Here is a 27,199-nt window from a genome sequence, read left to right as displayed (position 1 = left end):
GACCATTTCCGATGCGGAGAAAAGAGGCCGTCAGAGTTTCCTTGATAAAGTGTTTATGGGTTTAAGAAGTTTATGAATCAGCTGTAAATATTTGCTCTGGGTTTATGAGACCTCCACTCATAAACATGGCGTGTCTGTCTCTTGCTCTTTGAAATGTCTTTAGAGAATCAGCTGCTCAGGGAGGGCATAGGTGGCGGAGGAAGTGTTAATATGTTACAGGTTCCGAAAACCCTCCATTTTGTGTTTGTTTTATTGTTAAAACAGCATACTTAGAGTTAAAGGCATAAATCTTTAAAGGCACAAAGGTTTTAATCTTTAAAATCCCATTCTAGGCCTGACTCTTGGTTGCTTTTGAAAGTGTTTGTTTTGATGGTGGAGAGCAGCAGAGTTTTCCTGAGCACTGATCTCACTGACTCATATGTGGGGCGGGGGTGGGTCCCAGTGGTACCTTTTCCTTTCTTTCTTTTTTTATGGATTTTATTTATTTATTTGTTTATTTATGTATTGGCATGTGGGATCTTAGTTCCCTGACTAGGGATGGAACCCGAGCCCTGTGCATTGGAAGTGGGGGGTCTTAACCACCAGACTGCCAGGGAGGATCCACCTTCTCCTTTCTTGATTGACGGGAGTGAATGCCGGAGTGAGCACCAAAGCTGCTGCAGCGTCTTTTATTGGGAGAAGAGACTGGAAACGTAGCTTGTAATGAATTAAAATTGGGTGGAAACAAAATTTTTGTTAACAGCCTAGATGAGAGTTTTAGGAAGGATCAAGAGCTCTGATGAAGGGTCTCAAAGTTGCAGTTGGGAGGTTTGAGCCTTGGTCTTCGCCTCACCACTGCCTCCAAGTGGTGGAATCATCAGGTCTCCTGCGGTCCTGATGAGGTTCATCAAAGTGCCGCAGGCAGCTCCTAAAGGCTCAGTCTCCACCCGAGTGTCTCTGATTTGGAGGAGCCCGATCTGTTTTAGCAGCTGGAATTCTCCAGAAACCACTCTTCCGGGACCTAGTGCCTCCGTCGGCTCAAGGCCGAGTATCACAGCCACATCCTCTGCTGGCTCTCTCCTCCTTCTTTGCAAACAAGCCCCGGGAGCCCTGCCCCTTCTGTCCTCCTCCCCAGGGGTGGCAGCTGCCTCCCGCCCACCCCCCACCTCCTGGGTCCTCCTGCTGCCTGACTCGGCCCTGAACACATTAACGCTCACCACCACAGAGACAGATAAGCTGGCCCCGGGGTCCGCCTCGGATCCTCCAGGTGGAGAAGGGGGTGATGGAGTGGGGCTGTCTGACCTGGGAAGGTGCCTCGGAGAAGTTCTGGCTTCCACCCCAGGCCACCTGCGTTGGACCCCTGCTTCGTAGCTGGACCTGGTAAGTCCCTTGAGGTGCCCGTCTGTCAGGGTTCCTGGAAGGATTAAATAAGGTGCTGCATGTAAAGCAGTTAGAGGAGGGCTGACACCCCCAGTTCTCGTCACTGCTGTGACAGCCTGTGGTCTCTGGGTGGAAACGGAGGTGCCTGTCAGGGCTGGAGCTGCAGGGCCTGCAGGAGGCGTGGTTTGAGCTGCCGCTGGACGGGAGGGTGTAAGGGAAGCACAGACTTTCACTGCAACAAGTCAGCTACCCCAGAGATTCCGTACCAGGCCACCCTGGCAAGGAAACCGTGCTGCGTCCGTGCCTCCGGCTAGTGGGTCAGAAAACAGACTTGATCACTGATGCCCAGTGCGGCTTGGGTGAAAAGGATTGTGGGCAGAACTGTTGGGTGACCCCCTGAGGCATCTTCTAGAGCCTGACTGCTTTCCCTTTGGGTTTGCCTCCCTGCCTTTAGTAGCTGGAAACCCACCTCACAGCCCTTGGTAACTGGTGGCTGCAAGACCTGCTGACTTTTTCCAGGGAACATGATTCTGATGGGAGGGCCTAAACCCCAGGGTGACTCTGCATCTCGGAAGAGCTCCAGGGGAAAGCTTTTCTCTTCAGGTGGCTTTTTCTGTTCTCGGACATTTCATGATAAACCACCTTATTAAAGTTGGAGGTGGAAGTTCTTAGCAACTTGGCTTTAGAAGACGACGTTTAAGGTAACTGCCTTTTGAGTTAGTGTCTTCTGATGTTACAAAAGCTATCCTCTTCTATCAGTTCCTGAGACCAGATAGAGTATTACAAGAAAATAACTTTCCCCACTTATAATTTATAACATTTAGGAGAAAGAAATAGTGATAGCCTCCAAGAAGTCTTTCTTCTACCCCCAGGCACTAATTCCCCCGGCCCACCTGCCGGGTTATACCACTTCTACATTAATACACGATTGATCACAGCATTTCTTCTGGGCCAATGAAATGGGCTCTTGCTAATAGAAGATACACAAGTTGAACGTCAGCATCCATTGAGTGTTATGGAAAGAAAGGAGAGTCTTAACTTTTGAAGCACTAAATGGCCTGCGTGTTTGGACAACCCTTACTACTGCGTGTTCCTTCCTTATAACAGCCTTGCAAATAGGTTAAAATGATGTTTACGGCTCATCAGTTTTTTCAGTGGAAACTATGACATCACATTTATGTTATCTGTATTTTAAAATGAGGTATTTGGTGCTTTTCAACTAAACCGATTATATCTTACTGTACAGTCTGAAATGTTTTGGGAATTGCTTGATTTCCTCCAAAACAGTGATGTTTTAGGAGCCACGTCGTACATTTGATTGCATTTCTCCTTGTTCCTTGTCCTTGGAGAAATGCGTGTCCTGTAGGTTTCCACCTGGGTGCCTTGTCCTGAGAGCTGTGTTTCAGGAGAAGGCAGGAGAGGGTCCCTGGACGGGGTGGGAGTGGGGTCAGCTGACAGCCGCTCAGTTCCTGTGGCTAACCGGCCGGGCGCCTCACACACCTGAGCGGTCCTTCTGGGTCTCAGTGTTTTTCCTTGAAATGACTTTGGAGTCAATGCTTTCTGAAGCCCCAATGATCTATGAGATTACTTTATAATCTCCAGCGGTTGTACTGTATATACATCAAGGTGCTCACTTGGTGCCCAGTGGTTTCCTTCACCTTGTCCTCCAACCTCCCCAAAGACCGGAGTGTCTCCAGTGGATAATCTCAAACAGGCTAACGTGCAGCAACTATGCCTTGAAGCAAATCTCATTTCATTTACTGAAGAGCCCTTAATCTTACCCTTGATTCTGTCAGGGTAGTCCAAGCAGAATTCTTCAGGGTTTTCCTTGATTTCCTTCCCTCCCCTCCCCTCCCCTCCCCTCCCCTTCCCTTCCCTTTCCTTTTTTCTTCCTTCCTTTTCCCTTCCCTTCCTTTCCTTGTTTCCCCTCCCTCCCTTTTCCCTTTCTTTTCTTTCCTTTCTTTTTTTTTTTTTAAAGAAAGGTGTTGGGGGTAGGAGTTTATTAATTAATTAATTTATTTTTGCTGTGTTGGGTCTTCGTTTCTGTGCGAGGGCTTTCTCTAGTTGCGGCAAGCGGGGCCACTCTTCATCGCGGTGCGCGGGCCTCTCACTATCGCGGCCTCTCTTGTTGCGGAGCACAGGCTCCAGACACGCAGGCTCAGTAGTTGTGGCTCACGGGCCTAGTTGCTCTGCGGCATGTGGGATCCTCCCAGACCAGGGCTTGAACCCATGTCCCCTGCATTAGCAGGCAGACTCTCAACCACTGCGCCACCAGGGAAGCCCTCTTTCTTTCTTTCTTTTATGTGAAGTATAGTTGATTTACAATATTGTGTTAGTTTCAGGTGTACAGCAAAGTGATTTCTTTATACATATGTATATATATTCGTTTTTTTATTCTTTTCCATTATAGTTTTTTACAAGATATTGAATATAGTTCCCTGTGCTATACAGTAAATCCTTGTTGTTTATCTATTTTATGTACAGTGGTATGTATCTGTTAATCCCATACTCCTAATTTATTCCCCCCACCTTTGGTAACCATAAGTTTATTTTCTATGTCTGTGAATCTTTCTGTTTTGAAAACAAGTTCATTTGTACTATTTTTTGTATTCCACATGTAAATGATATATATGATATTTGTCTTTGTCTGACTTACTTCACTTAATATGATAATCTCTAGGTCCATCCATGTCGCTGCAAATGGCATGATTTAATTATTTTTCATGGCTGAGTAATATTCCACGGTGTATATAGACCACATCTTCTTTATCCATTCCTCTGTTGATAGACACTTAGGTTGGTTCCATGTCTTTCTTGAGTCACCTGTCTCTAAAATCAGCAAACAGAAGCTTTGCAAAGAATTCAACAGTATTCTCCTACACACTGAATTTGTTTCTCTCTTGCATGAAGGATTTTCTGGTTTATATGGAAGGCCAATGCCTTTCCATTCTTCACACTAGTATTGATATGCTTCTGTTTTTTGTTCTTTTTTTTTTTGTCTTTCGACAGAAGAAGGCTCAAGCTTGGAGGAAACCGGCTTTAACTGGGGAGAGTATCTGGAAGAGACGGGGACCAGTGCAGCTCCTCACACATCGTTCAAACATGTGAGTGACCTCCTTTCTCCTTCTGATCTGTCTGCGGGGGTGGGAAGGGTGTCTTCAGGAAGATGCCAAACTTACTGGAAGAAAGGGAATGAGAAGAAAAGAGAAATTTGGCCAAGATTTCTTAGAAATGCAGAGGAGATGTGGAAGTGAGTTTGATTTTCACAGAGGGCTGCAGGAAAGGTGGGCCTTGCTTTAATCCAGGGCTGGGCCCCGGGGTGGTGCTCAGTATGAGAAATGGTGTGTGGTCTTAACCTCATTCTGTGCCTCAAAAAACCAGATTAGAATGATGTGTTCTGTGCTGTCTGGGGCGCACAGCCCAAGACAGGTAAGGTTGATGTGAATAAATAAAAAGCCAGCAAACTAGGCAAGTAGGCGTCAATGAGTAATGTCTTCTTAGGAGATGTAATGGCTGTATATTTTAAGTTTGAATTGATATTTTTCTTTTGAAAAGACACCTAAAAGCGTTAGAGCCATTTGTGGACAGACGAGTCAAATTACAGGAAAGACCATAAATATTCAGGAAATGTTTGGATCAAAGCAAAAAAAATCACCGTCATCTATACTGTTTTTTGAACAATGCAAATAGCATGCCAAGCAGAGGGCAAGTCCCAGGAAATAACAAAACTAAGTTTTTACCAGATGTTTGCTTAGATATGAGATTTTGGTAATATATCATTAGCAAGAAAAAGGTTGAGTTTCCAGGACCTAAGTTCTTAGGTATTACTATTGCTTTATTGGAAATGAAAATTTAATACAGAGGAACATTTTTTTCCCCCACTGGGCCTTTCCAAGGCAAAGATGTAGCCTCAGTATCATAAACAAATTGGGGGATTTTCTCAACCTGGTCTTCCTTCTGGCTCTTTTGTTGAATTAGGAAGCCACTTTATTTTAAGGTGACATTTTATTCTTTTTGGAAGTGAAGTGTTCCTTTGAAAAGGAATTTAAGACCTTATTAAATTTACATGACCTCGTTAAGGGTGGATCGCATTCCGATTCTCTTTTTATACTGACACTTATACTGTGATGATTGCTGGTTTATTATGAGTGGGACTGTGGTCATTTAGTGAAACCAAGAGTGAAACATTAAAACATAATAAAACTAAAACTCACCCAGCATACAGTGTGGATTCCGTTTTGCAAAAGCCATTGTAACATCTGCCTTTTACGATGCCAGGGTGACTTGGTTACATTTCTCCAGGCGCTTTAGGAATGAGATAGAGATCAACAGCTTTTTCCTTCCTTTTCTGTACCAGGAAGTTCTCAGTATCTCTGCATACGGAGTCAGTCCTGTTCTCTTTCATCCAATCCATTCTCCTGCCCCACTTTCAGGCACAGTATAGTGCCCTGTACTGTGGATGCAGAATGTCCCCAGGCCTGTCTGCCAGGCTTAAAGGAAGAGTAGCCCAGGACCCATGGGCGAACAGTTCATAATTCCATCATCTCTTAAGCAGCAGCTACTCAGGGACATCCGATGTGCTGGCCTTAGAATATTATAACTCACCAGGATGGAAAGCTTTCTTTTGCAGGGAGGGCTGGCGAATATTAATAGATGATAACCCTTCATTAAAAAAAAAAAGAAACTCCATTTTCTGAGGCTGCACTGTTCACGCAGTAGCCACTAGCCATCCAGCATTTGGAAAGTGTGTCATCTAAGTTGAGATTGAAACCAAGTAGGACCCTGCAGGGCCTTCCTGAGAACAGACCCCCCTGTGTCCCCACCTCCAAAACTGCAGCCTCCTAAGGCTTTCTCTGAGTTGCAAAGAGCAAATTTAATCAGAGAAGAAAATGTAGAAACTAAGGAAGGCAGTCAGGCAAGACAAAATAGTAACAGTTTAGCCATAACACAAATTCAGGGACCCTTAGTTCCTGCTCAGGGGCTATAGATAATATCCTGAGCCGTATCCTTGAGTTGATTTGCAGATACTGAAACCCCACCAGGTAGAAGAAGTTAACTGCATGCTGACCGCCAGCAGGTAGACCCCAGACTGGTTGGAACCAGAAGGTTCATGATTGAGATTCTCGAAACATCACCCTGTTACCTCACCACCAACCAATCATAGAATTATTCGTGAGCTGGTGACACGCCCTGTGACCCACACCCCTCACCTTGCCTTTAGAAACCCTTCCCTGAAAGCCACTGGGGAGTTTGGGTCTTTTGAACATGAGCTGCCCGTTCTCTTGCTTGGTGCCCTGCAGTAAACTCTGCACTTTCCTTCACCACAGCCCGGTCAGTAGACTGGCTTTGCTGCACCTCTGACTAACGGACCCAAGTTCTGTTCGGTAACAAGATGTGCTGTAAGTGTAGAATACACACCAGATTTCAGAGGCTTCATTGGAAAATAAAAATGTGAAATTTCTCACTACTATATTTTTATATTGGTTCCCTTTTGAAATGATGCTATTTGGGATCTGTTGGGTTAAATAAACTACATTACTAAAATTAATTTCATCTGTTTTATCTCTCTCTTTTTTTTTTTTTAAAGTGGCCACTAGAAAATTTAACGTCACACCAGTGGCTTACATTACATTTCTTTTAGATGGTGCTGATCTAGGGCAACAGAAATATTAAGTGCTGTGTTTTCAGTCGTTCACATAATCTTCTGGGTGGACGTGTCTAGTGTAATGACGGATTTTCTGTGTTCCTTAAGGTTGAGATCAGCATTCAGAGCAACTTCCAGCCGGGGATGAAATTGGAGGTAGCCAACAAGAAGAACCCGGACACGTACTGGGTGGCCACGGTCATCACCACCTGCGGGCAGCTGCTGCTTCTGCGCTACTGTGGTTACGGGGAGGACCGCCGGGCCGACTTCTGGTGTGACGTGGTGATCGCGGATCTGCACCCCGTAGGGTGGTGCACGCAGAACAATAAGACCCTAATGCCCCCGGACGGTGAGCACGGGCTGGCCCAGCTCTCGGGTATCACTTGTGATGCTTGTAGAGAAAACCTTGTAGAGATTCAATAACTGATATCCTAGGAAGGTCCAGCACTCTCAGGGTCTCTCCTTGAGTTGCATTAGCCTGAGGGCGCTGGAGTGAGGGGGGACTGGGTGCATTTTCAGATGTTGGAGCTGAACTCGACGGTTGAGCCCACCATGGCCTTTATGCCTTTGAGCCTAATCCTCGGGTGGGTTTCTGGAGGTAGGAAAGGAAGACCGAAGGGATGCCCATGACGGAGGCCTTGTTCTCCCTTTGCTGATAGATTATCTTGCTTTTCTTTTGCTTTAGAGACTTGATGTTTTGAATAGCACTATAGTGCATCAGAAACAGGTTTCTCTAACAGGTTTTAATCTGTCTTGTGTGCGGAGACTGTCAAGTTGAGAAACATGTAGAAAACCAAACAGATGAGGAGAAATGACAGTACTCTCAAAGAGATTGCCAAAGCGTGTGTAGATTAGATCCATTTAGTTGCTGGAAAATGGTGGTTTTCTACTGGGGCGATTTTACCCCCCAGGGACATCCAGTGATGTCTGCAAGCATTTTTAGTTGTGAGAGGGGAGGAGGGGGGTGCTGCTGGCATCTGGTGGGAGGGGCCAGGGATATTGCTACACATCCTACAATGCACAGCAACCCCCCAGACGGTGATGTTATTGGGCTCAAACTGCCAATAGTGCTGACTTCGAGAAATCCTGCTGTAAAAGAATGGGCTGCCTCTTAGGATGATCAGGAACTCATCCGATCCTGTAAGTGAGAGAAACTGCCTTACCAAAAAGCTGAATCTCAACACCCTGTCCTCTTTGCACTTGAAAACTCCTGATGCTAATTCTCAAGCAGGTGTAATGTCTCCTTAGGACCTGCCTGCCTGTCTTAATTTTGACTTGATATTTTTATTTTGAAGCAACGCGTAAAGTATTAGAGCTGACTCCGAGGTTCCTTGCGTCCATCCTATTCACAATTGCTTTTCCCTTCTGAGCGTTTGTAAAGTTACGTAGAGATGTGTCATAACAAACGCACGGAGTCTGAGTTGCATTTACGTAACGTGTGTAAGGAGTGAATCCGTTGCCTTGGCCTTACCGAATGTGTTGGCCCTTTATCGTCTCAGGAAGAAGAGAGAAGGCCCTACTTTCTTTACTTATTATTTTTTTAAATTTATTTATTTATTTTATTTATTTTTGGCTGCGTTGGGTCTTTGTTGCTGCGTGCGGGCTTTCTCTAGTTACGGCCAGCGGGGGCTACTCTTGTTGCAGTGCGTGGGCTTCTCATTGCAGTGGCTTCTCTTGTTGCGGAGCACAGGCTCTAGGCACGCGGGCTTCAGTAGTTGTGGTGCACGGGCTTAGTTGCTCCGCGGCATGTGGGATCTTTCCAGACCAGGGCTCGAACACGTGTCCCCTGCATTGGGAGGCAGATTCTTAACCACTGCGCCACCAGGGAAGCCCTGTAGCTTTATGTTTAATATAACACCTCACAGAGGGTAATATTTGTCCTTCTGTGCCTGGCTTATTTCACTTAGCATAATATCTTCTAGGTTCATCCACGTGGTAGCCTGTGACACGATTTCCTTCTTTTTAACTGCTGAATAATATTCCATCTGGCTTTGAATTAAAACAGCCACTGAGGTGAGACTATAAGATTATTTAATATCCCTGTGATTTCCGATCTGTCATGAAAAAATCAGTCTTTTTTTCATTTTTCGGCTCCTTGTGAACTATATAGTTACTACGATTCCTTTAAAATTTTTTAAAAATTGAAGTATAGTTGGTTTACAATATTATATTAGTTTCAGGTGTACAGCATAATGATTCAGTATTTTTATAGAGCATACTCCATTTAAAGTTATTTCAAAACAATGGCTCTATTTCCCTGTGTTGTACAGTACATCCTCTCTGCTTGCCTGTTTTGTACACAGTAGTTTGTATCTCAAAATAAATCAGTCTTGATGGATGAATTGTACTGATGGAATATTGGGAAAATATCAGTTTTAGAGAACTAGACACTTTCCCACTTGCCAGCTCTGCACACAAAAGCCATGTAGATATGTCCACACACTCCCAGGAGGGTCCAGACATGAGTTGATCCCAGGGGCAGATACATACCTGGGGACACCGAGAGTGGGGGGCATGAGGGGGACCGAGAGGCAGGCCCTTCTCCTGTGTGAAATCTTGCCTTTTTGCTGTCCTTGCTTATCTCATGACTTACTCTTAAATTTTGACACTTTTTAAAACACCCGTGGAGAAGATGTGAGAGGGTTTTACTTTGTAATAGAGCCTCTAGTGGATCATTTTAGTGAGAAGTTCCAGGGTACAGAATTTTAACACTCTAAGAGCTAATGGGTTCATTTGGTAAAAAAAAAAAAAATCCATGCTGTTGCTTGAGAAAAGAAGGCAGAGTTGATGAATCAATTCTTCTTCCTTGCCTGGGTGAAAAATGTGGCAGCTGCCACAGTTTCAGAAACACCATCAAATTTGTATCCTCCTGACTCTGTGCTCTTAGGCAACACGCAGACACACTTAAAATGACTAATTGAAAATGAAAAATGGGGAAGCCCCATGAAAAGAGAAACCATTAATGTGAATGAAAGATTTGAAGTCTGTTCAGACCATCCCAAGTGATGCTAATTGGAGAATTTCTTTATTGCTCCTTTTAAAGAACTTTAAAAAAATTTAGTCGGTGATCGATACAGCTTGGAAATCTCGAGTACAGAGAACAAAGTCAGGAAGTAGCAGGTTCATGGGGCAAGAGGTTTTATTGATTGCTGTAGTGCAGGATAATTATTGCTTCGTAGCCAGAGGTGGCAGCTTGTTCCAGAGGGAATCGTAGAATCTATTCTTGCACAAGGATTCTTGTTGGTGTGGTTTTCTGTCTTACAGAGCTCATTGCACTGTAAATCCCGCAGCTGTACCGGTCGATCTTTGTTGTGGTTAAACTTGAAAGGTGTCCCAGAATATTAACAGGAGTGAAAGCGGTCCATGACACCTCGTGTATTGGTTTGGGAGGCTCCGTGGTGATAGATTTTCTTACTGATCCCAGGAATCGGGGTAGTATGAAGCAGGGACATGGCGTTTGGAGCCAGAAGATCAGGTTTCTTTCCTTGCCTCCGCTGTTAATGTAGGTACCTCTCGCTCTCCCATTTCCTCATTTTTGAAATGAGGAGGTGATAATGTATAATCTCTAAAGAGCTTTCCAGTCTCACCTGCTTTGGTTTGTGATCTTTGGAAAGGAAAGAAGGAAGGAGGAGGGTGCTAGTTTTCCTATTGTGTGCATGAGGAATGGAGTTTCTTTTGGGATTAGGATTGATGGAAATCTAGCCCAGGAGTCTGTGCAAAGCACCCAAGTCAGGTTTCTGTGTGACTTTCTGGGATGGTGAAGTTTCAGTGGGTTGGGAGGCAAACTAGGTTGGGAAATTATGATGAGCATTTGGGTCCTTTGTCACCTGCCGTGGATAGAATTTCACCCAATACAGAATTGTAGACTCTGGTTCCTCGATGGAAGCCAGAGACCTCGGAGTACTCAGTCCCTGAGAGATCGATCAGTATGCGGATGTCAGTTTCAAAATATCGTTGGGCCAAGCAAGAGGATGGGAGTTTTGGGTGGTTTTGTTCATTGATGGGAGAAAGGAGAGGACTGCCTTTTCTGGTCACACTTAGATCTTTCTGGTCATTTTTGGATTCTCCAAGTAATCTTATGTCTTCTGAAGTCACTGCCCTGAGAGTCATGTTTTAAAATTTTAGATGACATTTTACCAAGCACGTAGCATCCTTTGCAGTCCTGTATTTTCCTGCCTTGCTCTTTTAAGTGAAACTAATCTTTGAATCAATGCTGGCCGTTGTTACTCCTTTAAAGTTAGGGGGAAGGAAACAGCACGGCAGCAGCTCTGTTGTACTTTGTTAAGAGAATTCCCTTAATAAAGACACGTTCAGGGAGACCTGGGTTTAGTGACCAGTTGACCATTCCACGAGCAGTGTCCCTGCTCCAGAGCTAATCGGTACTAATCTTTCATATGAAAAGTATTAAGAAACATAGTACATGAAAGCCTCATGACGTGCGGTGGAGGATGATAGCTCACATTAGGGGAGCGAAATGTAAAACGTTTTGGCTTTTGGTAAATCAGTGAGGCTTGATCTATTCATAAGCACGTGCAAACTTGCAAAGGGCAGCAGCCGAGTAATGATTGTTTATGGTGATAATGTAAGGAAGTCATTTAATCCAGAGACTGTTGCACTGTCATTTATTGAGAAGCAGCAACATTGCCTCTTAATGTCTGGGGTTGGGGAACTCTGGCGTCTGGAAGGTTCCTACGGAGTCCCAGGAAGGAATGCTCCGATAAGACGGCAGGTGAATTATGTGTGAGGACGACCGTCCAGATACCTCCCCCCAGCTTTTACACTGAGAAGTATTTATGTGAGCTTTCTACTGCTGCAATAAAAGTATTGGAATTCCGGCGCCTTAGGAATCATTCCACTAATTTTTATTCTCCCCATTATTAAAATTTCTGTAATTTGAATTACAAACTCTGCAGTCTTGCCAGAATGACTCTATTTGCCATTCAAAGTTGAATCAAAATTACTGGAGTTAGTTAATAGGTAACTTATTTGAATAAGGGATGTTTATTCATGAAGCCTTAGGAGAAAAGTGTGAATATGGCCTTCTGTTAGGTCGTGGAGGTGGATCCCGCCCAGTTCTGAAACTTGGTCCCAGACTGTTCTGGGGAATTGTTGTTTTCAGTATAGTTGACTGTGAAATGAGACATGTGGCAGTCGGTTCACAGGACCGTAAAGTGAGCGGGTGACAGGACTTATCAGTCTGTAACCATTGTTTAACCGTGGACTCAGAACTAGAATTTGATTGTGTTACATGAGATGATCAGCATTTAAAATTCCTATCTTTTTAAAAATTTAAATGATATTTTAGTAATACTAATGAAACCTAGACAATCACATTGTTTTCATTGGCCACCTAATACTGTAACTGGAATCCCATTTGTACACTAATAAGAAAATTAAATATATTTGCTAAAAACTCGAAGAGAAAAGGTAAACCTTAGTGGCCTCTTGGAGTTGAGGGAAGCACATACTCTCACTAAATATTAGATAGTTTGATGTAAAGAGAAAAAAGCCCATGTTGTAAGGAAGGGTAGGATGTTTTTGATAAATATGAGAGTAAATAAACTAAAAGACATAGTTAATACGTTGAAAAAAGTGAGTTAGTATCTTCTTGTCAAAAAAGCCATTTTTGATAATGGTATGTGAAAGAAGGAATATTCAGGTAAGAAATAAAGTAATCCCTTCTCTGTAGGCACTTCATGGCCCTTTAAAACGACACACGTGGTTTGGAGTCCTATCTGATCATGTGGAGACCCTGTGTCTAGATTCACTGTGGCGTGGACCAGAGTGGACCTGGCTTGCATGTGTGTGCGTGAGCGTGTGTGTGCGCTTGTATGTGTGCATGAGCGTATGTGTGAGCGTGAACATGTGTGTTCGCAAGCGTTTGTGTTTATAAGCATGTATGAGCATGTGTGTGCATTTGTATGTTTTGATCGGAAAAGCATTCGAAATAATTTTGGTGTCTACCATGTACAGATGACGTCATTTAACAATTTGGATGATCTATCGGCATCTCTTGAGAACTTGAGAGATGTAGACCCGTCCCTGCATCCCACACTGCAGCCTCTGCCTCATCCCATGGTCCTTTGCTTTCCATACCATCTGTCCCCTGCTTGGTTCCTCTGATCTGCTCGGGTCCTGTCGGCATCTGGGTCCTCACCTCGAGTGTCAGCCTCTGAGCCCGTGACCTCAAGTTTCCCAGGCGCCATCTGACAACATGCCACATTGGCCTGTATGGTCACTAAGGTTTCCTTCAGCTCGAGAATGTTCTGAATCTAAGAACTCAAAGAGCAATGGATGAGAATTTATGAAAGGGCTCTGAAATAAATAGGCTTTATGAATAGAAGCCTAAGAAACTGTGGGTTTTTTTTTTTAACCTATGGAAGGAAAAACAAAGATGAAAAACACAAAGGCAGACTATAAATGGTCTTCATCTAAATCAAAAACCTTTGTATATATAGGTAGTGGTGAACTCTTTGTTTATGAGTAAAAAATTAGTCTTCTATAAATTTCTGTTTGGTGTTTGTATTTATCTCTTGAAACTCACTATACTCCACATGCCGCCTTTATCATTTTCTTGCCTAGTGAATAGCTGAATCACAAATTTTAGTGTTTGAGTCATGGCTCAACAATTAAAAACAGTTTCTCTCACCCACAAAATACTTTATGGTGTCCCTACTATGTACCGAGCAACTCAGCTTAACCCTCTCCTTAAGAGCAACACTGTAAACTGACTGGTGCGATTCTTACTTTATATCTGAAAAAAATGTTGCTTGGGGTGTGTAAATAATTTGTCTCCAGGATGGCATCTTGGATAGATTTTTAAGCCCAGAGCGATTTTTTTCCCTCCCAATTCTGAAATCAATGCTTTGAAAATAGCAAGGGTTGGTGAATGTTTGTTGATTGATAAAGTTGTGTCAATAAGACTTGACTGTTTGGACTTGAAATATTGGACACCTATTATTAAGAAAAATTGTGGAATTGGCTTCTTGTGATTTTTAAGAGGAGGGTAAAAAACTCCTTGTCCAGACTGTTATTTTGTACATTTTTGTCATTTTGTAGGCAAATAGATGGAGGAGATTCGGTCTGGAGCTTCGTTGCCAAATGGTAATCGTGAGATTATGTAAAGATATGTAAATTGTATCAGATGCTATTTGGGTTTTTCTGCTTACAGGAAAACTGTAAGCACAAAAAAGGACTATAAGATTTTCCTTTTTGGTGTTAGTCATAAATGCATTTATTTTCTTTTGCTTCCTAACCCAGCAGCATATGTACTTTAAATCAAGCCGGTGTTTAATTCTGTGTGGAAGTGAGGGTGATTTCGTTTTGCGGGTTTCCTTCCCTGTTGTCTGACTCGTTTCCTCATGGTTAATCCATCATCTCCTTTGCTGTCAGAGCCCCAGGCCCACCTGTCCACTCTCGGCCTTGCTCCCCCACCACCTGTCTGGGGATCCTGGCCCTGGGCTTCTCCCAACTGGGTTCGGTCCTGATGGCCCCATGTAGGGAGACTCAGCTTGCATCCGGCCCCTGTTTCTGCTCTGGGCAGACCCTTTAACACCCCAGTGACCCTAATGTAGAGGCTGCAAGAGAAGTCTTCAGTCGCCTTCAAACAGACTCTTCCCCTGGGCACAGGGGGTCCTCTGGGACCGCTGCTCTTCTCAGTTCCGACCCTGACTTGTGGACCTCCCTGTTCTCCTGCCCTGAGCCAGGAGTCTTCAGTGTGGGCCGTCCAGCAGCCCTCAGTGCCGACTGTCCAGAAGCCCTCAGTGCCGGCTGTCCAGGGCCCTCAGTGCCATCTGTCTGCTCTCCATCATGCCTCTACCTCCCTCTAGCCTGTTGGACAGGTGAGCTTCCACTTCTCTTCTTGCTTTGTGTTCCTGAACAAGTCTCTTGACCCCTCACTGCTTCTTACTAAGTCTCCCATCTTGGTTCCACGTTCCCAGGTCATGCTGACCTTCCAGGGCTGTGTCCCATTCCAGGTCCGTGCCCCACTTCCACGGCCATGCTTCCATTCCAGGATCATGCTTCCAGTTTGCGTCCTTCTGTTTGGCAGGTCCCTGGGAGAGTCTGCCTTGTTTGACTCCAGCTCTAAAGGAATGACTGATTTTTGCGTAGGTTGTCTCCTGAGCCTAGAATCTTGTTAAAGCTTGGTGAATACAACTAATATGCAAAGTCCTGGGGGCTTGGGCAGTGGGATTCAGAGTAGAGTTTGGTGTTGTGTTGATCAAGATTCTCCAGAGAATCAGAACCAATAGGAGGTGCAAATATATAGACAGATTTATTTTGATAAATTGGTGCAGAGAGTTGTGGAGTTTTGGCAAGTCCACGGTCTGATGGGGGAGGCCAGCAGGCTGGAGACCCAGGGAAGAGTTGCCACTCCAGTCCGGTGGTTGTCTGCTGGAGAACCAGGAAGAGCTGCTGTTGCAGTTGAAGTCCAAGGCCGTCTGCTGGAGAATTCCCTCTTTTTCTGAGGAGGTCAACCATTTGTTCTATTCAGTTCTTCAACTGATTGGGTGAGGCCCACCCAATCAGGGAGGGCAATCTGCTTGATGCAAAGTCCACTTATTTAAATATAAATCTCATCCCAAAACACCCTCAAGGAACTATCCAGCATGGTATTTGACTAAATATATGGGTACAATGTCCAAGCCAAGTTGACACATAAAATTAACCATCAGCGGTGTGGACTCAAGAGGTATATCCAAGTTAACAGGGCTGTTCTCCTCTACTATCTTAACACCTTCTTAGAGGAGGAATGTTCTATGTGTGTTTGTAATTGATATAGCAGTTTTCCCCTTAACAGATGATCTTCCACTGATACTGCCAAATGTCAATGCTCTTCACAGAATGCTCTGGGAGGAAGCTGAGAGATGGTGGAGTAAATATAATGCCTATAATGCATTGGTAGCTTTGAATTCTCTGAAAGCAGAAATGCCAGGGTGAAGGGCCAGATATTCTCCTGAAAACTGTTGTGAAATGGACAGAGGTTGAACTTCACTGGCTCACTGCCTGCTTCTCAGGAGGACCATCAGCCTTTGTCTAAGAGGTTGGCAGGACCTGCCTGAGGCAGTGTCTATTCCATAGCTCTTGCTGCTGAGCAGACCCGCCTGCTGGGATTACTTACAAGGGATTTGGCTACTGCAGGTGTACATCCAGATACAGGGTTCTGTGATGTGTTTAAAAAGATAGGAGCTCATGTGCCTTTCTTCTGTCTTTAGCTTAGAGGGCATGCATCATAATTGATTAGGTAGCCTGACCTCAGCTCTGAGAGATGGTATCGTGGACCAGTGGTCTTTGATGTCAGTGCTACACTGACACCAGGACAAGAGGGGCTGTGGCCTAGGCTCTGCATTATAGAGACCCCTGTGGATCGCCAGCACCAGCATCTGCATTTATTAAAGAGTACGGAGCTGCCTTGTTCACTGGGGATCTTGCAGTCGGGGCTGGCACGGAGCCGCCCTAATTTTGAGCATTCTCTCTAACTGTTCCGACACCAGACGATGATCCTATCTCTTGTGCCCTTGGAGCAAAGGGCTGTGTCTGAGTGCTGTGGACTGTGTGGGTTGTGGCATTGCCATAAAGGTAAAATAATACATGTATTAGTAAAACTATATTTAATAAAGACAAAACTCCTCTCAGATAATAGAATGTTTTAGAATATAATAGAATTTTCGCATACTGAAGGATCAATTTTCAGTAATGCTGAGTGTCCTTCTTTTTCTTCTTCACTCTTTTTGGCGGTCCATCGTGTGGTTCCAGAGGTACTTAATAATTAGTGCAGAATTTGCGACAGTTATACACATTGGCTGAAGAGTATTTCACAATATTTAACAAAATTTAATTTTGTTTTACAAAACCAAAAAATATATTTTACAGTGTAAATTCATACTGTCCCACATATATGTAGCTCTAGACATGACACGTGTTAAGTGTGATATTGAGTTATCACGTTGGCAACTGAATGGATATCGAAAGCTTGGACTGGATAATTTTGTTTTTATAACCACTTAGTAAGATTAAATTCTTAAAAAACTAGATACCATGTTCAATGTTATTTGAATATTTTTCTAAATTTGAGGTTCATGAATTATAATTTGTGAAGGCAAGGACAACAAATTTCATGGAATACACATACGTATATAAACAGCTTACCAGTTATGGAAGGCTTTAGTTTATCGCTCACCCACACGTTGCTAGCCCCTCAGCAGAACACCAGCCAAGCCATCATGATTAAATTTAGTAATCTTTAGCATTTTGCCAGCTTACAGTCCTATATAAACCATAGCTTTTTCCATCCTTTTTGATTCTGTCAATTATGAAGACGTATTTGTCAGTGTAGGCGGATAGGGCATACTTCACAGTTGGTTCGCTTGATTAGTAACTTAGAAATATTTCCACATATTTATGTGGACCTGAATTTGTACTCTTGCCCTGGGCCCCGGACACATCATGGGCGGGCCTGTTCCGGGTTTCCAACGGGATTTTCCAGGTCCCCTGTGCACGGGAAGTCCTTCCAAGGTTACTCTACAGGGGTCGATTCAGGGAGGCAGTTTCCATTGCCTGAGGGGACACCATTGGTGTCCTTTCATGCCTCCCCTACCCCAGCCTTCCTTCTTCCGCTTTGGAGAAGAATGTCCCCGGGGTGCATTGCTTTGTGACACTAAACACAAACTATCAGTTTTAAGTGATCCCTCCTTTACTCGAGGCCTCATACCTACCCTCCAACCGTAAGAAACGACAATTTCCTTTTTATGTTTAATCATCAAACTTTGTAATGTTACATGGATTGTTCTGCTCAAGACTGAAAATAATTGCAATAGCCTAAGTCCAAAGAAAATTTTTATTTTGTGGTCAGAGAAATTTAAAAAAGCTTAATTATGTATTACAGTATCACATACGAATTTTTGTGGTTGTTTCAGAGAAGTAGGGTCAGAGGAACTATAAAACATTGTGGGGAACAAAAAGATGCTACGTTAGAGTGAGAGCCTGAGGATCTAGGATTTCAAGGAGAAAAAGGAAAACCACACAAACTGACTGCTAATATTCATGTCTGTTTTAAAATGTGTGGTGGAAGAGATCAGATCATTCCATTGACTGTATTTATGGGAGCGATACAGCAGTTTTATTCAAAATGGCATACATGCTATACATAGGAAATGACATCCTTTGTAACTGTTCAAAACAATGCAACATTTTAGAATGCCAAATTGAAAATACATGAAGTGGAGCCATTAGATTTGCAGAAGTAGAACCTGGGAGGTTTACATTCGTCCTGAGTAGCTGATGCCCCGACCTTGCGAGTCTCTGAGTATTTTGAATGTCCTCCCTTCTTCCGTCCCCCTCGTATGCATCCTGGAGATGGGATGGGATGAGATGTGACCCACCCTCAACCCACCTCTCATCCCTCCATCGCCCTGACTCTGCCGTGCTCCTTCAGCTCTCTTGTTCCCTCATGACAGTTTTTTTTATAATTTAGATGATTAGAAGTTCTCAGGGCTTTGGAAGTATTTACCGTCATAGGGCTTTTATGGAGTTATGTGTAAGTCACTGAATTCTTTTGGTTGTGATAAAGTGCACATCTTCCTCTAAGCTCTTCGCTGATGGGAATACAGGACCTGGCAGAGGAAGGTCTTGGGTTGATGGCCATCATGGGTGCCAGCAGCTGCTTTGGTCCATAAATGGCATTACTGTCATAGAATGGAATAATTTTTGTATCAGTCTATAAAGGATTATTTATTGAGGTTCTACTATGTACCTGTTCTGTTATTTTTTTGGTTTGAATATACAGTATGGTTGCTATTAAGTATTCAGTATGACGCACGTTTGTAATACAGTCCGCTTTTGGCTGACGGCATGTACTCATAATGATGAACTTATTTTTGGAAAGGATGTTTCATGCGGCGGTTGCTGTAATTATTTATTTGTCGGTCTTTTCTGCTTTGCTTTGGCTGTTCATTCTTGAGGCTCTCACTCTTGCCTGACTAAGAGGTATCAGAAGTCAATTTGAAATTCTGATCTCTGGAAACATGGATAACGTCTCTCTCCTTGTTTGCTTGGGAGCTGTTCTGAGCCAGCACTTCTTTTTTCTGTTTTTAAAATTTATTTTTTTTGTGTGCTAAGCGTTTTTAAAGGGTGGCTAGCCTGTAGTGGAAACTTACAAGAGCTGGAGACGGACCTGCTTGGTAATGGAGGTCTGAACCCTGATTTCTGGGGTGATCTGCCAGCAGCTAAGTTGAGGAGTCCTTCTCGACCGTATTCTGCTGGTATTTAAATTAAAAAATGTTGTGTCTCTGTGGCTGGCTTCTGTGCAATAAGAGTGCTTTTCGGGCCTGAATGGAGGCATGGAGAGGATTGGTCTGGTTAGTGGCTCAGTTATGCCTCTCGCTGAGTGTAACCTTGTAAAAAAGTCACTTAACCTCTTTGCATCAAACTCCCTGCATCCTTCAAATGGCTAATTAATACCTGACCTTGCTCTCTTGGTGGTGGTGTCAGCAGTAACTTGCATGGCAGATGCAAAACTTCTCTGTAATGGGTTGAACACTGTGAAGCGGGAAGGGCACTTAGCATCACATTTTTTTTCTTCTTTTTTAAATGAAAGAGGCCCTAATGGTCCCTCCCTTAATAGGCGAGGACAGAGGGGGCTGTGGGAGGGAGGACGTGCCTGCATCTAACATGGGGAGCCTAGGAAAACAGCTCCAAAGGCGCAGAGACCCCTTACTTAGCTGGAAGCCCCCCACGCAGCTGTGCTCCGTGCCCAGGACACTGACAAGGAATGCCTTTTTTCCCACTGTGATCTTGGAGAATTTTGGTCGTATCTCTTTTCCGACAGTTATTTTTGCCTTGTGTTGTAATTGTTTATGGATCTGTGATGGCATCTGTTTGATTATAAAAGTAAGGCTTTGTGAACACTGTGTAATCAGAAACGCATCTCTTGGATTCTAAGTCTGCTGCGTAATTAAGTATGTGAACTTGGACTAGGAACCTCCTTTCTAAACTTCTTGACCTTCACTGTGCTCATTTGTAACCTGGGGATAATGATAGCTGCCTTTCAGGATTGTTTAGTGTATGAAGTAGGATTTGTATGACCACCTCAGAGCTGTGCTAAAAGTGTGGGAGAAGAGGGAGAAATGCTGGTTTTTCTCCCTTCATCCTTCTCGTTACAGATGGTAATTTATTCGTCTTTTTGTGTTTTTATTTATTTTTTATTTTAAAGACTTTATCCTTTTTGGGCAGTTTTAGGTTCACACCAAGATTAAGAGGAAGGTACAGAGATTTTCCTCTGCCCCTGCATCCCCACCGTCAACATCCCCACCAGATGGTACATCTGTTACAATTGATGAACCTACATGGACATGTCATCATCAGCCAGTCCATAGTTGACATTAGGGGTCACTCTTGGTGTTGAACGTTCTGTGGGTTTGGACAAATGTATAATGACTTGTATCTTCCATTACAGTATCATACGAAGAGTAGCTTCACTGCCGTAAAAAATCCTCTGTGCCCCACCTCTTCATCCCTCCCCATCCTAACCCCTGGCAACCACTGATCTGTCTTCTTTCTCCATAATTTTGCCTTTTCCAGATTGTCATAGAGTTGGAATCACACAGCCTCTTATTTTTACACCACGCACAGACTTAAAGCTCCATCCTTGCTATGTGGATAAAGAACAAAGCCTCTGAGCTAAAACAGTGACAACAACAGACGCTAATTGGTAGGAGTGCATGCATGTTGTTTATTGAAAAGCCCTTTTAAATCCAGCCGCACTCATGCACCCCGGTCACACTGCTTGATCTTGAAGCCTAGTGTGTGTCAGGAACAGCGGTTAGAGGCAGGGAGGAGAGCTGTGACTCATACATCCTTGTGTCACAGTTAAATGGTGATCGACAGCCCATTTGCAAGGGAGGAGAGAGAACAACGGGGGAAAGTGGATACCAACCCAAGAGCAATATAATGTCATGGAGTGTAGGAGCAAATAACCCAGTCGTGGGTCTGGAGGGTCTGGGGTTATTACACAGTAACGTGTCGGCTAGTATATATTAATTGATCTATATGACTCTCACTCCTCAAGGAGGTTTTACTTACTTTGTATCTACTAAGTAGGGGGCAACAGAAAAGGCTAAGCTCAGAGGGGTATGGTGTGGAGAAATAGAGATTGTGAATAGGTGCTGCTCTTTGATAGACGGGTGCTCTGTGAGTTGAATGTTGTATTATTATAACTTCCATAGAGCTCTTCTTTTATACCTAGACTTAGAGTATAAGACAGTCAATATTCTGGCTCCTTAAACGTGGTAAAGCCCCAAGCAGCACAGCCTGGGGGCATTGACCCAGCACACAGATAATAGATGGAATCGATTTTCGAGATGTCCTGAGTTGTGTTGGTAAGCCAGTGGGATGGGTGTGGAGCCTAGGGTGGGGATCCCTGCTGCGCTGAGAGTCAGGCTGCCCCAGAGCGTGGCTGGCTGGGTCCACAGTTGAGGCAAACTCTGTGACCCTTCAGCTGTCTGTTGAGATTGATTCTCTAAGATGACACATTCAGGTCCTCTCTGGTAGATGGTGCATCAGATGGGAGGTTCAGGACACATGCCCCAAGCCTGGGGACTTGGACTGGCCAGAGCAAAGCAAGACCCCAATCCGTGGGGTGGGCTCCTTGGAAAAAAATCTAGAACCTACAACAGTGTTGGGCACTGGGCTTACCAGGAGGGGTCAGGGCATGACCTGACCTCCCCAATGGCGTAGCAGAGTTGGAAAGAGGGAGCTGGGAAATGGGACCCCATGATGCTTCCTAGGGTCCTGAACAGATTCCCTGAATGAAGCAAGCTTGGGCAGGGCCAGGTGCATGCACCCTGGGAGGTTCATAAATATCAGAGGTTCTCAAGACCTCAGAGTCAGAGGGAAAGCTCAGATCACAGAAGTAGAGAACGGGGGGTGAGCCCCTAGACCGGGATCTCCAGTGTCCAGTGCTTTTTTCGAAAGACTTTACTTTTTAGAGCAGTTTTAGGTTCAAAGCAAAGTTGAGGGGGAAAGTACAAAGAGTCCCCATAGGCACAGCCTGCCCCATTTTCAACATTCCCCCCTTTTGTTGCAAGTGGTGAACCTACAGCGTCATCACCCAGAGTCCACATTTTGCATTAAGGGTCAGTCTTGGTGTTGTACATTCTGTGGGTTTGGACAAATGTATGATGACGTGTGTCCACCATTGTAGTGTCACACAGAGTAGTTTCACTGCCCTAAAATTCTCTGTGATTCCCCTGTTAATCCTTCCCTCCCCTCACCCCATGGTAGCTAATGATCTGTTTCTGTCTCTGTAGTTTTGCCTTTTCCAAAATATCATACAGTCTGAACCATACACTGTGCAGCCTTTTCAAACTGTGTTTTTGCAGTTGGTAACATGCACTAGGGTACCTCCACGTCTTTTCTTGTGTGTCCAGTGCTTTTTTCACTTCAGTTCTTGGTCTCCTTCGTGGGTGTCTCATCTTTACCATGGAGATTATCACTTCACACACTTAAAGACCCTGCGGTCCAGATGCTGTAGAAATAACCAGGTCGTGTGCCCCCCTCCCCAATTCCTAAGGGTACCATGGAAGTTCCAGAGAGTTCACACTCAGGACAGGCCGCAATAGCCCGTGGGTTGTAGAAATTGACTTTCCTTAGATCAGAATTTATGTCAATAATTTTTAAAAAATTTGTCTGCTTTCCAAAGATGAGCACAAATCTAGGTCTATACAGCAGCTTGGAGGAAAGAATGATTACACAAAAGTATTGTTCATCTTTTCAGATCTTCTTAGGGTATGCAGCAAGAACTTACAGTAGCCAACTGCTAGAAATTTTGTATTTCTAGAGAGATTTAATCAGAAGGAAGTGCTGCAGAATTTAAGAGACATATGATTTTAAGCATTTTAATAATCACTTTTCTGATTATCTGTTATCGACTGACAGAGCTGTTAAACATAGTTGATTAAACAATACAAATTAATAAAAAACCATAATGATGTATTTATACAACGGTGACTGATAGCCCCCCAAAGTCCATCATGGATTGTAGAAACAAGTTATAGCCATTAAAATAATCTGTAATTTTTTGTTTTAACCAGACAGCATGTCAAGTCATTAGCATCTGTTCAGCTCATTTCTTAGAAAATTACGTGATGAATATCTTTTAAGGCTGTCATAAAGCACAATAATCACACCAGCTTCCCCCACCACCTTCAGTCATAAGCAAAACAAAACTCTTGGAAAGACTCCAAAGAAAATAAAATTTACTGGGGACTTCCCTGGCGGTCCAGTGGTTAAGACTCCGTGCTTCCAAGGCAGGGGGCACGGGTTTGATCCCTGGTCGGGGAACTAAGATCCCACATGGCCGCATGGCGTGGCCAAAAAAATAAAAATTTATTTAAAACTTACTTTCTGGTTTAAATGTTATCTTGTCCTGTAGAGGTCAAGGGATGATTTATATGCCTTGTTGTGTGTTACGTGGAGCAATGCCTAATCACAGATACGTTTTGTGACATCAGTAAAGCAACACTCTCTTCAGATTCTTCATCTGCACATCTAATGTGTAATTTGGTAGCCCATCAGAACTAGTTTTCCATCCCTAACGTACGTGGAGCTTTAGAGTTATAAGTTCTGCCAATGGCTCTTTCAGTAAAGTGTATGTATTTACGTGTCCTTCTCGGGTGGATTTCTGTGAAGCATTTCTGCAGGCAGGATGTTCACATAAATAATCAACCAGCTGATAAATGTCAATTAATTCTATTAACATGGCTGGCAGGAGTCCTTTAACAAATATTTAAGTACAGTATATTTAGATTAAATTTAGTTTGGGGGAAAATGCTTGCTTGCCTAGCTTCCCAATGTAACTGATCTTTCTCCTATAGCAAGAGAATGTTTTATTTTACATTTAAGGAGTAAAGGTCTACACTGCATACATCTGAATACTGCATGTCAGAGTGTTATGAAGATTTTTAAGTGGTTTTTAGAAACAAAGAGATTTGATCATTTTTAAATTTTCTTCTCAATTTCGTGGTAACCTTTCTTCTTTCTTCCCTCTTTCTATTTTTCTTTTTCAAAATTTCTCTTTCCTGAGGGTTTTTCGCTTCCAGCTCACCTGAGGGCCTTGATCGCACAGTTTATGTATCAGGGTACAACGTTGGCTGCTATGACAGAAAGACTCTGAGATACTGTGGTTCATGTTGATTTAGAAGTTTATTGCTCTTTCCTGCAAGAGGCCAGGCTGAGCAGTGTGGGATGGTGGTACCTCTGTTCCGTTAGATCCATCAGGCACTGGGTTCTCTCCACTTTGCTCTGCACCAGCAGGTGTTCTGCACATCTGCGTAGCGGCAGCTTGATAGATAAGCAACAAGGACCTACTGTATAGCACAGGGACCTCTACTCAGTATTCTGTAATAACTTATATGGGTAAAGAATCTGAAAAAGAATGCATATATGTATACGTAATATAACTGAATCACTTTACTGTACGCTTGAAACTAAAACGACATTGTAAATCAACTATACTCCAGTAAAATTAAAAAAAATTAGCCGTTACAATAAAAAAAAAAGGGAAAGGAGCATCCAGGGCCCGCTGCTCACCTCCCATTGGACAGAACTTGGCACTTGGCCATACACCCTTGCAAGGGACGATGGGAGATGTACCCAAGTAGTTGACAGGGCCCAACTTTGTAGCCAAAACTCCAGGTGGAGTTTACTAACAGAAAGAAGGGGAGAAAGAGGCCTGAGGACACCTAGCAATGCCTGCCACAATTCATGTAGCTCACAAAATTTTTTAGGATGACTATTTCATCCTTGCAGAACATCTCAGGGAAATGTCAAAATGCTTGAAAGATAGAACCAGACTACTTTGTTTCTTTGGGAGTCAAAATACATCTTCTGTAGCAGATACAGTACCTTAGATTTCTAACTGGCAGTATCTGCTGTTGATTTAATAGGATTTGTGCTTTCCCTGGTATTAACTTCTAAAGAGATTAATGACCCACGATATCATTGCCTTTCTAATAGTTGCAGTATGTTTTTAAGTTGCAGCCCATCTGGAACAGTACATAAAATCATTTATCACTTAGGCTAGATTGCTGTTTATGTACTAAAACATAACATATTGGACCTAGATTAATTTTTTCATTTTTAGATTCTGTTTTTTTAAGCTTGAGTTTATCAGTTAATATATGCACAATATTTTAGAGACAAATGATTTTAAAATGCTCTTTAAAACAAAAACCAACAGTGTCTTACATCCTGCAAAATGTCCTCTTTCTCAAGGTAAGTTTAGAATACTGAGGTCAGAAAGATCCTACAAGCGTCTAGAAAGAAAAAAATTATATACAGGTTATATACAGACTGTTGACTAAAATATTTTGATTCAGTTACTTTGCACAAAGATAAAAGGGGAGGTTATGGGGTGTGTATGTTCTTTGATGTGAATGGTCAAAGTTAGGCTCAAAGTTAGGCCAGCAGCTCCTGCCATTTTGGACTTTTGTCTTTAATTAAGTACCAGTGAGGGAATTGGGGAGGTGAAGACCACAGAGTTCAGAGCCTTACTGTTGCCTTAAACATGGTAGGAACTTAGTGCTCGGATAGGTAGCGGAGATTCATTCAGTGTTTAATAGTATCAGGGCTGTTTGTTGGCACTAGAAGTACAGTGGTGAGCAAAAGAGATGACGTGTCCACTCCTGTAGGACTTACATTCCAGGTATCACATGTGTCCCTGTGAGAAATGGATGGAGGATGAACGCCATTTATGCAGATGATTGAGGCCTGCAAGCTGTGCTATCTGGAATCTCTTCTGTAAGTTCAGCCCGTCTTTGTGGGCCGGGAAGTGGGATTCTCACATTTCTGGTTCCTTCCTTCTTGCAGTTTCTGTTTCCATGAGGTCCCTTTCCAGCCCTCTCCTACTGATTGCCTGAGATCACTTCACAGCTTTCTTTTTACCCTCTTTATCTATGTGCCATATCATAAAAAATTCATTTTGATTTACAGATAAAACAGCCAAATGAAAACTGTCTTGTTCCCTCTTCAAGGTGGCATATCCCTACGTTGGGCTCCTGTTCCTGACCCATCAAATGCAAAAATGCCAGGACTTGAGTCTGAGGGAGGGAAGATGACAAATAACCTATTTTCCCTCCCATCATAGGAGGCGGGCAAATCAGTGCAGACAGAAGCAGAATAAAGGATTATGCCAAGAAGGCATGAAACAGCCCTTGACTAACTATACTCAAATTAAAGCACTAAAAGAAATAAAAGCATACCACGGCTTCTTATCAGAAGCTGGGTCAGCGGATGAGAGTAACGTGAAGGGCGAACTTTTTCTCCTCTCACTTACTGAAATCTCAGGAGATGTTATAGAACAACCCTGCTCAGAACTTGTAGAAGTTGTGGTGATAAAGTCATATTTTCTGCCCCTTCACCTGAATGTCCCCATGACCTTAATGGTGTGTTTCTAAGTTAGGATTATCAGCTCATTCTGCCTAAATCAATATTGGTTTCTTTTTGTATAGAAAGGTTCCTGGCACAATGTTCTTTTTTTTAATCCCTCTGACACATACATATGTCTCTCCTCCTTTTCCCCGCAAAAGGCTCATAGAATTCTTCAGAAGACATTTTATTGTTAGTAAGATTGCTTTTGTTTTTAATTTGGGTCAAAGTAGCTTATGATTTGGGTCTTTTAAGCAAATGTTTCCTGATAGTTTGGGATAAAATAAAGGAAATGTGGATATTAGTGATTACTTTTTCAAAATTGGAGTTAGGTAAATGAACTTAAATATATATTTTTTTATTAAAAGACTCATTCCTGGGCTTCCCTGGTGGCGCAGTGGTTGAGAGTCCGCCTGCCGATGCAGGGGACGCGGGTTCGTGACCCGGTTCGGGAAGATCCCACATGCCGCGGAGCTGCTGGGCCCGTGAGCCATGGCCGCTGAGCCTGCGCGTCCGGAGCCTGTGCTCCGCAACGGGAGAGGCCACACAGTGAGAGGCCCGCGTACAGCAAAAAAAAAAAAAAAAAAAATTAGTGGAAAATCCTTGAGCCCAGCACAGTGAAATGGGGTTTGTTGTGGTCTTAAACCTGTGAGATGAGGAATAGTTATGTTTGAGAGGTCCAGGGTGGCAAGGATTTGTATTCTAGAAAGTGTTTCAAGATAGACCTTGAACTGAGCTGAAAACATGAGTGATTGTGATCCTGGGTGTGAAAGA

The 27,199-nt window shown here is 43.4% G+C and overlaps 1 protein-coding gene across 1 annotated transcript in view; it reads left to right on the top strand.

Annotated features, from left to right (window-relative positions):
• Positions 1-27,199, top strand: part of SFMBT2 (Scm like with four mbt domains 2) — a gene marked incomplete at its 3' end in the record, with an annotated part of 185,139 nt that overhangs the window by 10,607 nt on the left and 147,333 nt on the right. The window contains exons 2-3 of the mRNA XM_082648611.1: positions 4,369-4,463; positions 7,112-7,352. Coding sequence (XP_082504737.1) covers positions 4,369-4,463; positions 7,112-7,352 — 336 coding nt within the window. The remainder of the gene's footprint in view (positions 1-4,368; positions 4,464-7,111; positions 7,353-27,199) is intronic.

The sequence above is a fragment of the Grampus griseus genome (assembly GCF_964374135.1).
Source record: "Grampus griseus genome assembly, chromosome: 2".
NCBI lineage: Eukaryota > Metazoa > Chordata > Mammalia > Artiodactyla > Delphinidae > Grampus > Grampus griseus.
Note: the sequence above shows the minus strand (reverse complement) of the source record. Positions and strands in the feature narration are given on the sequence as shown.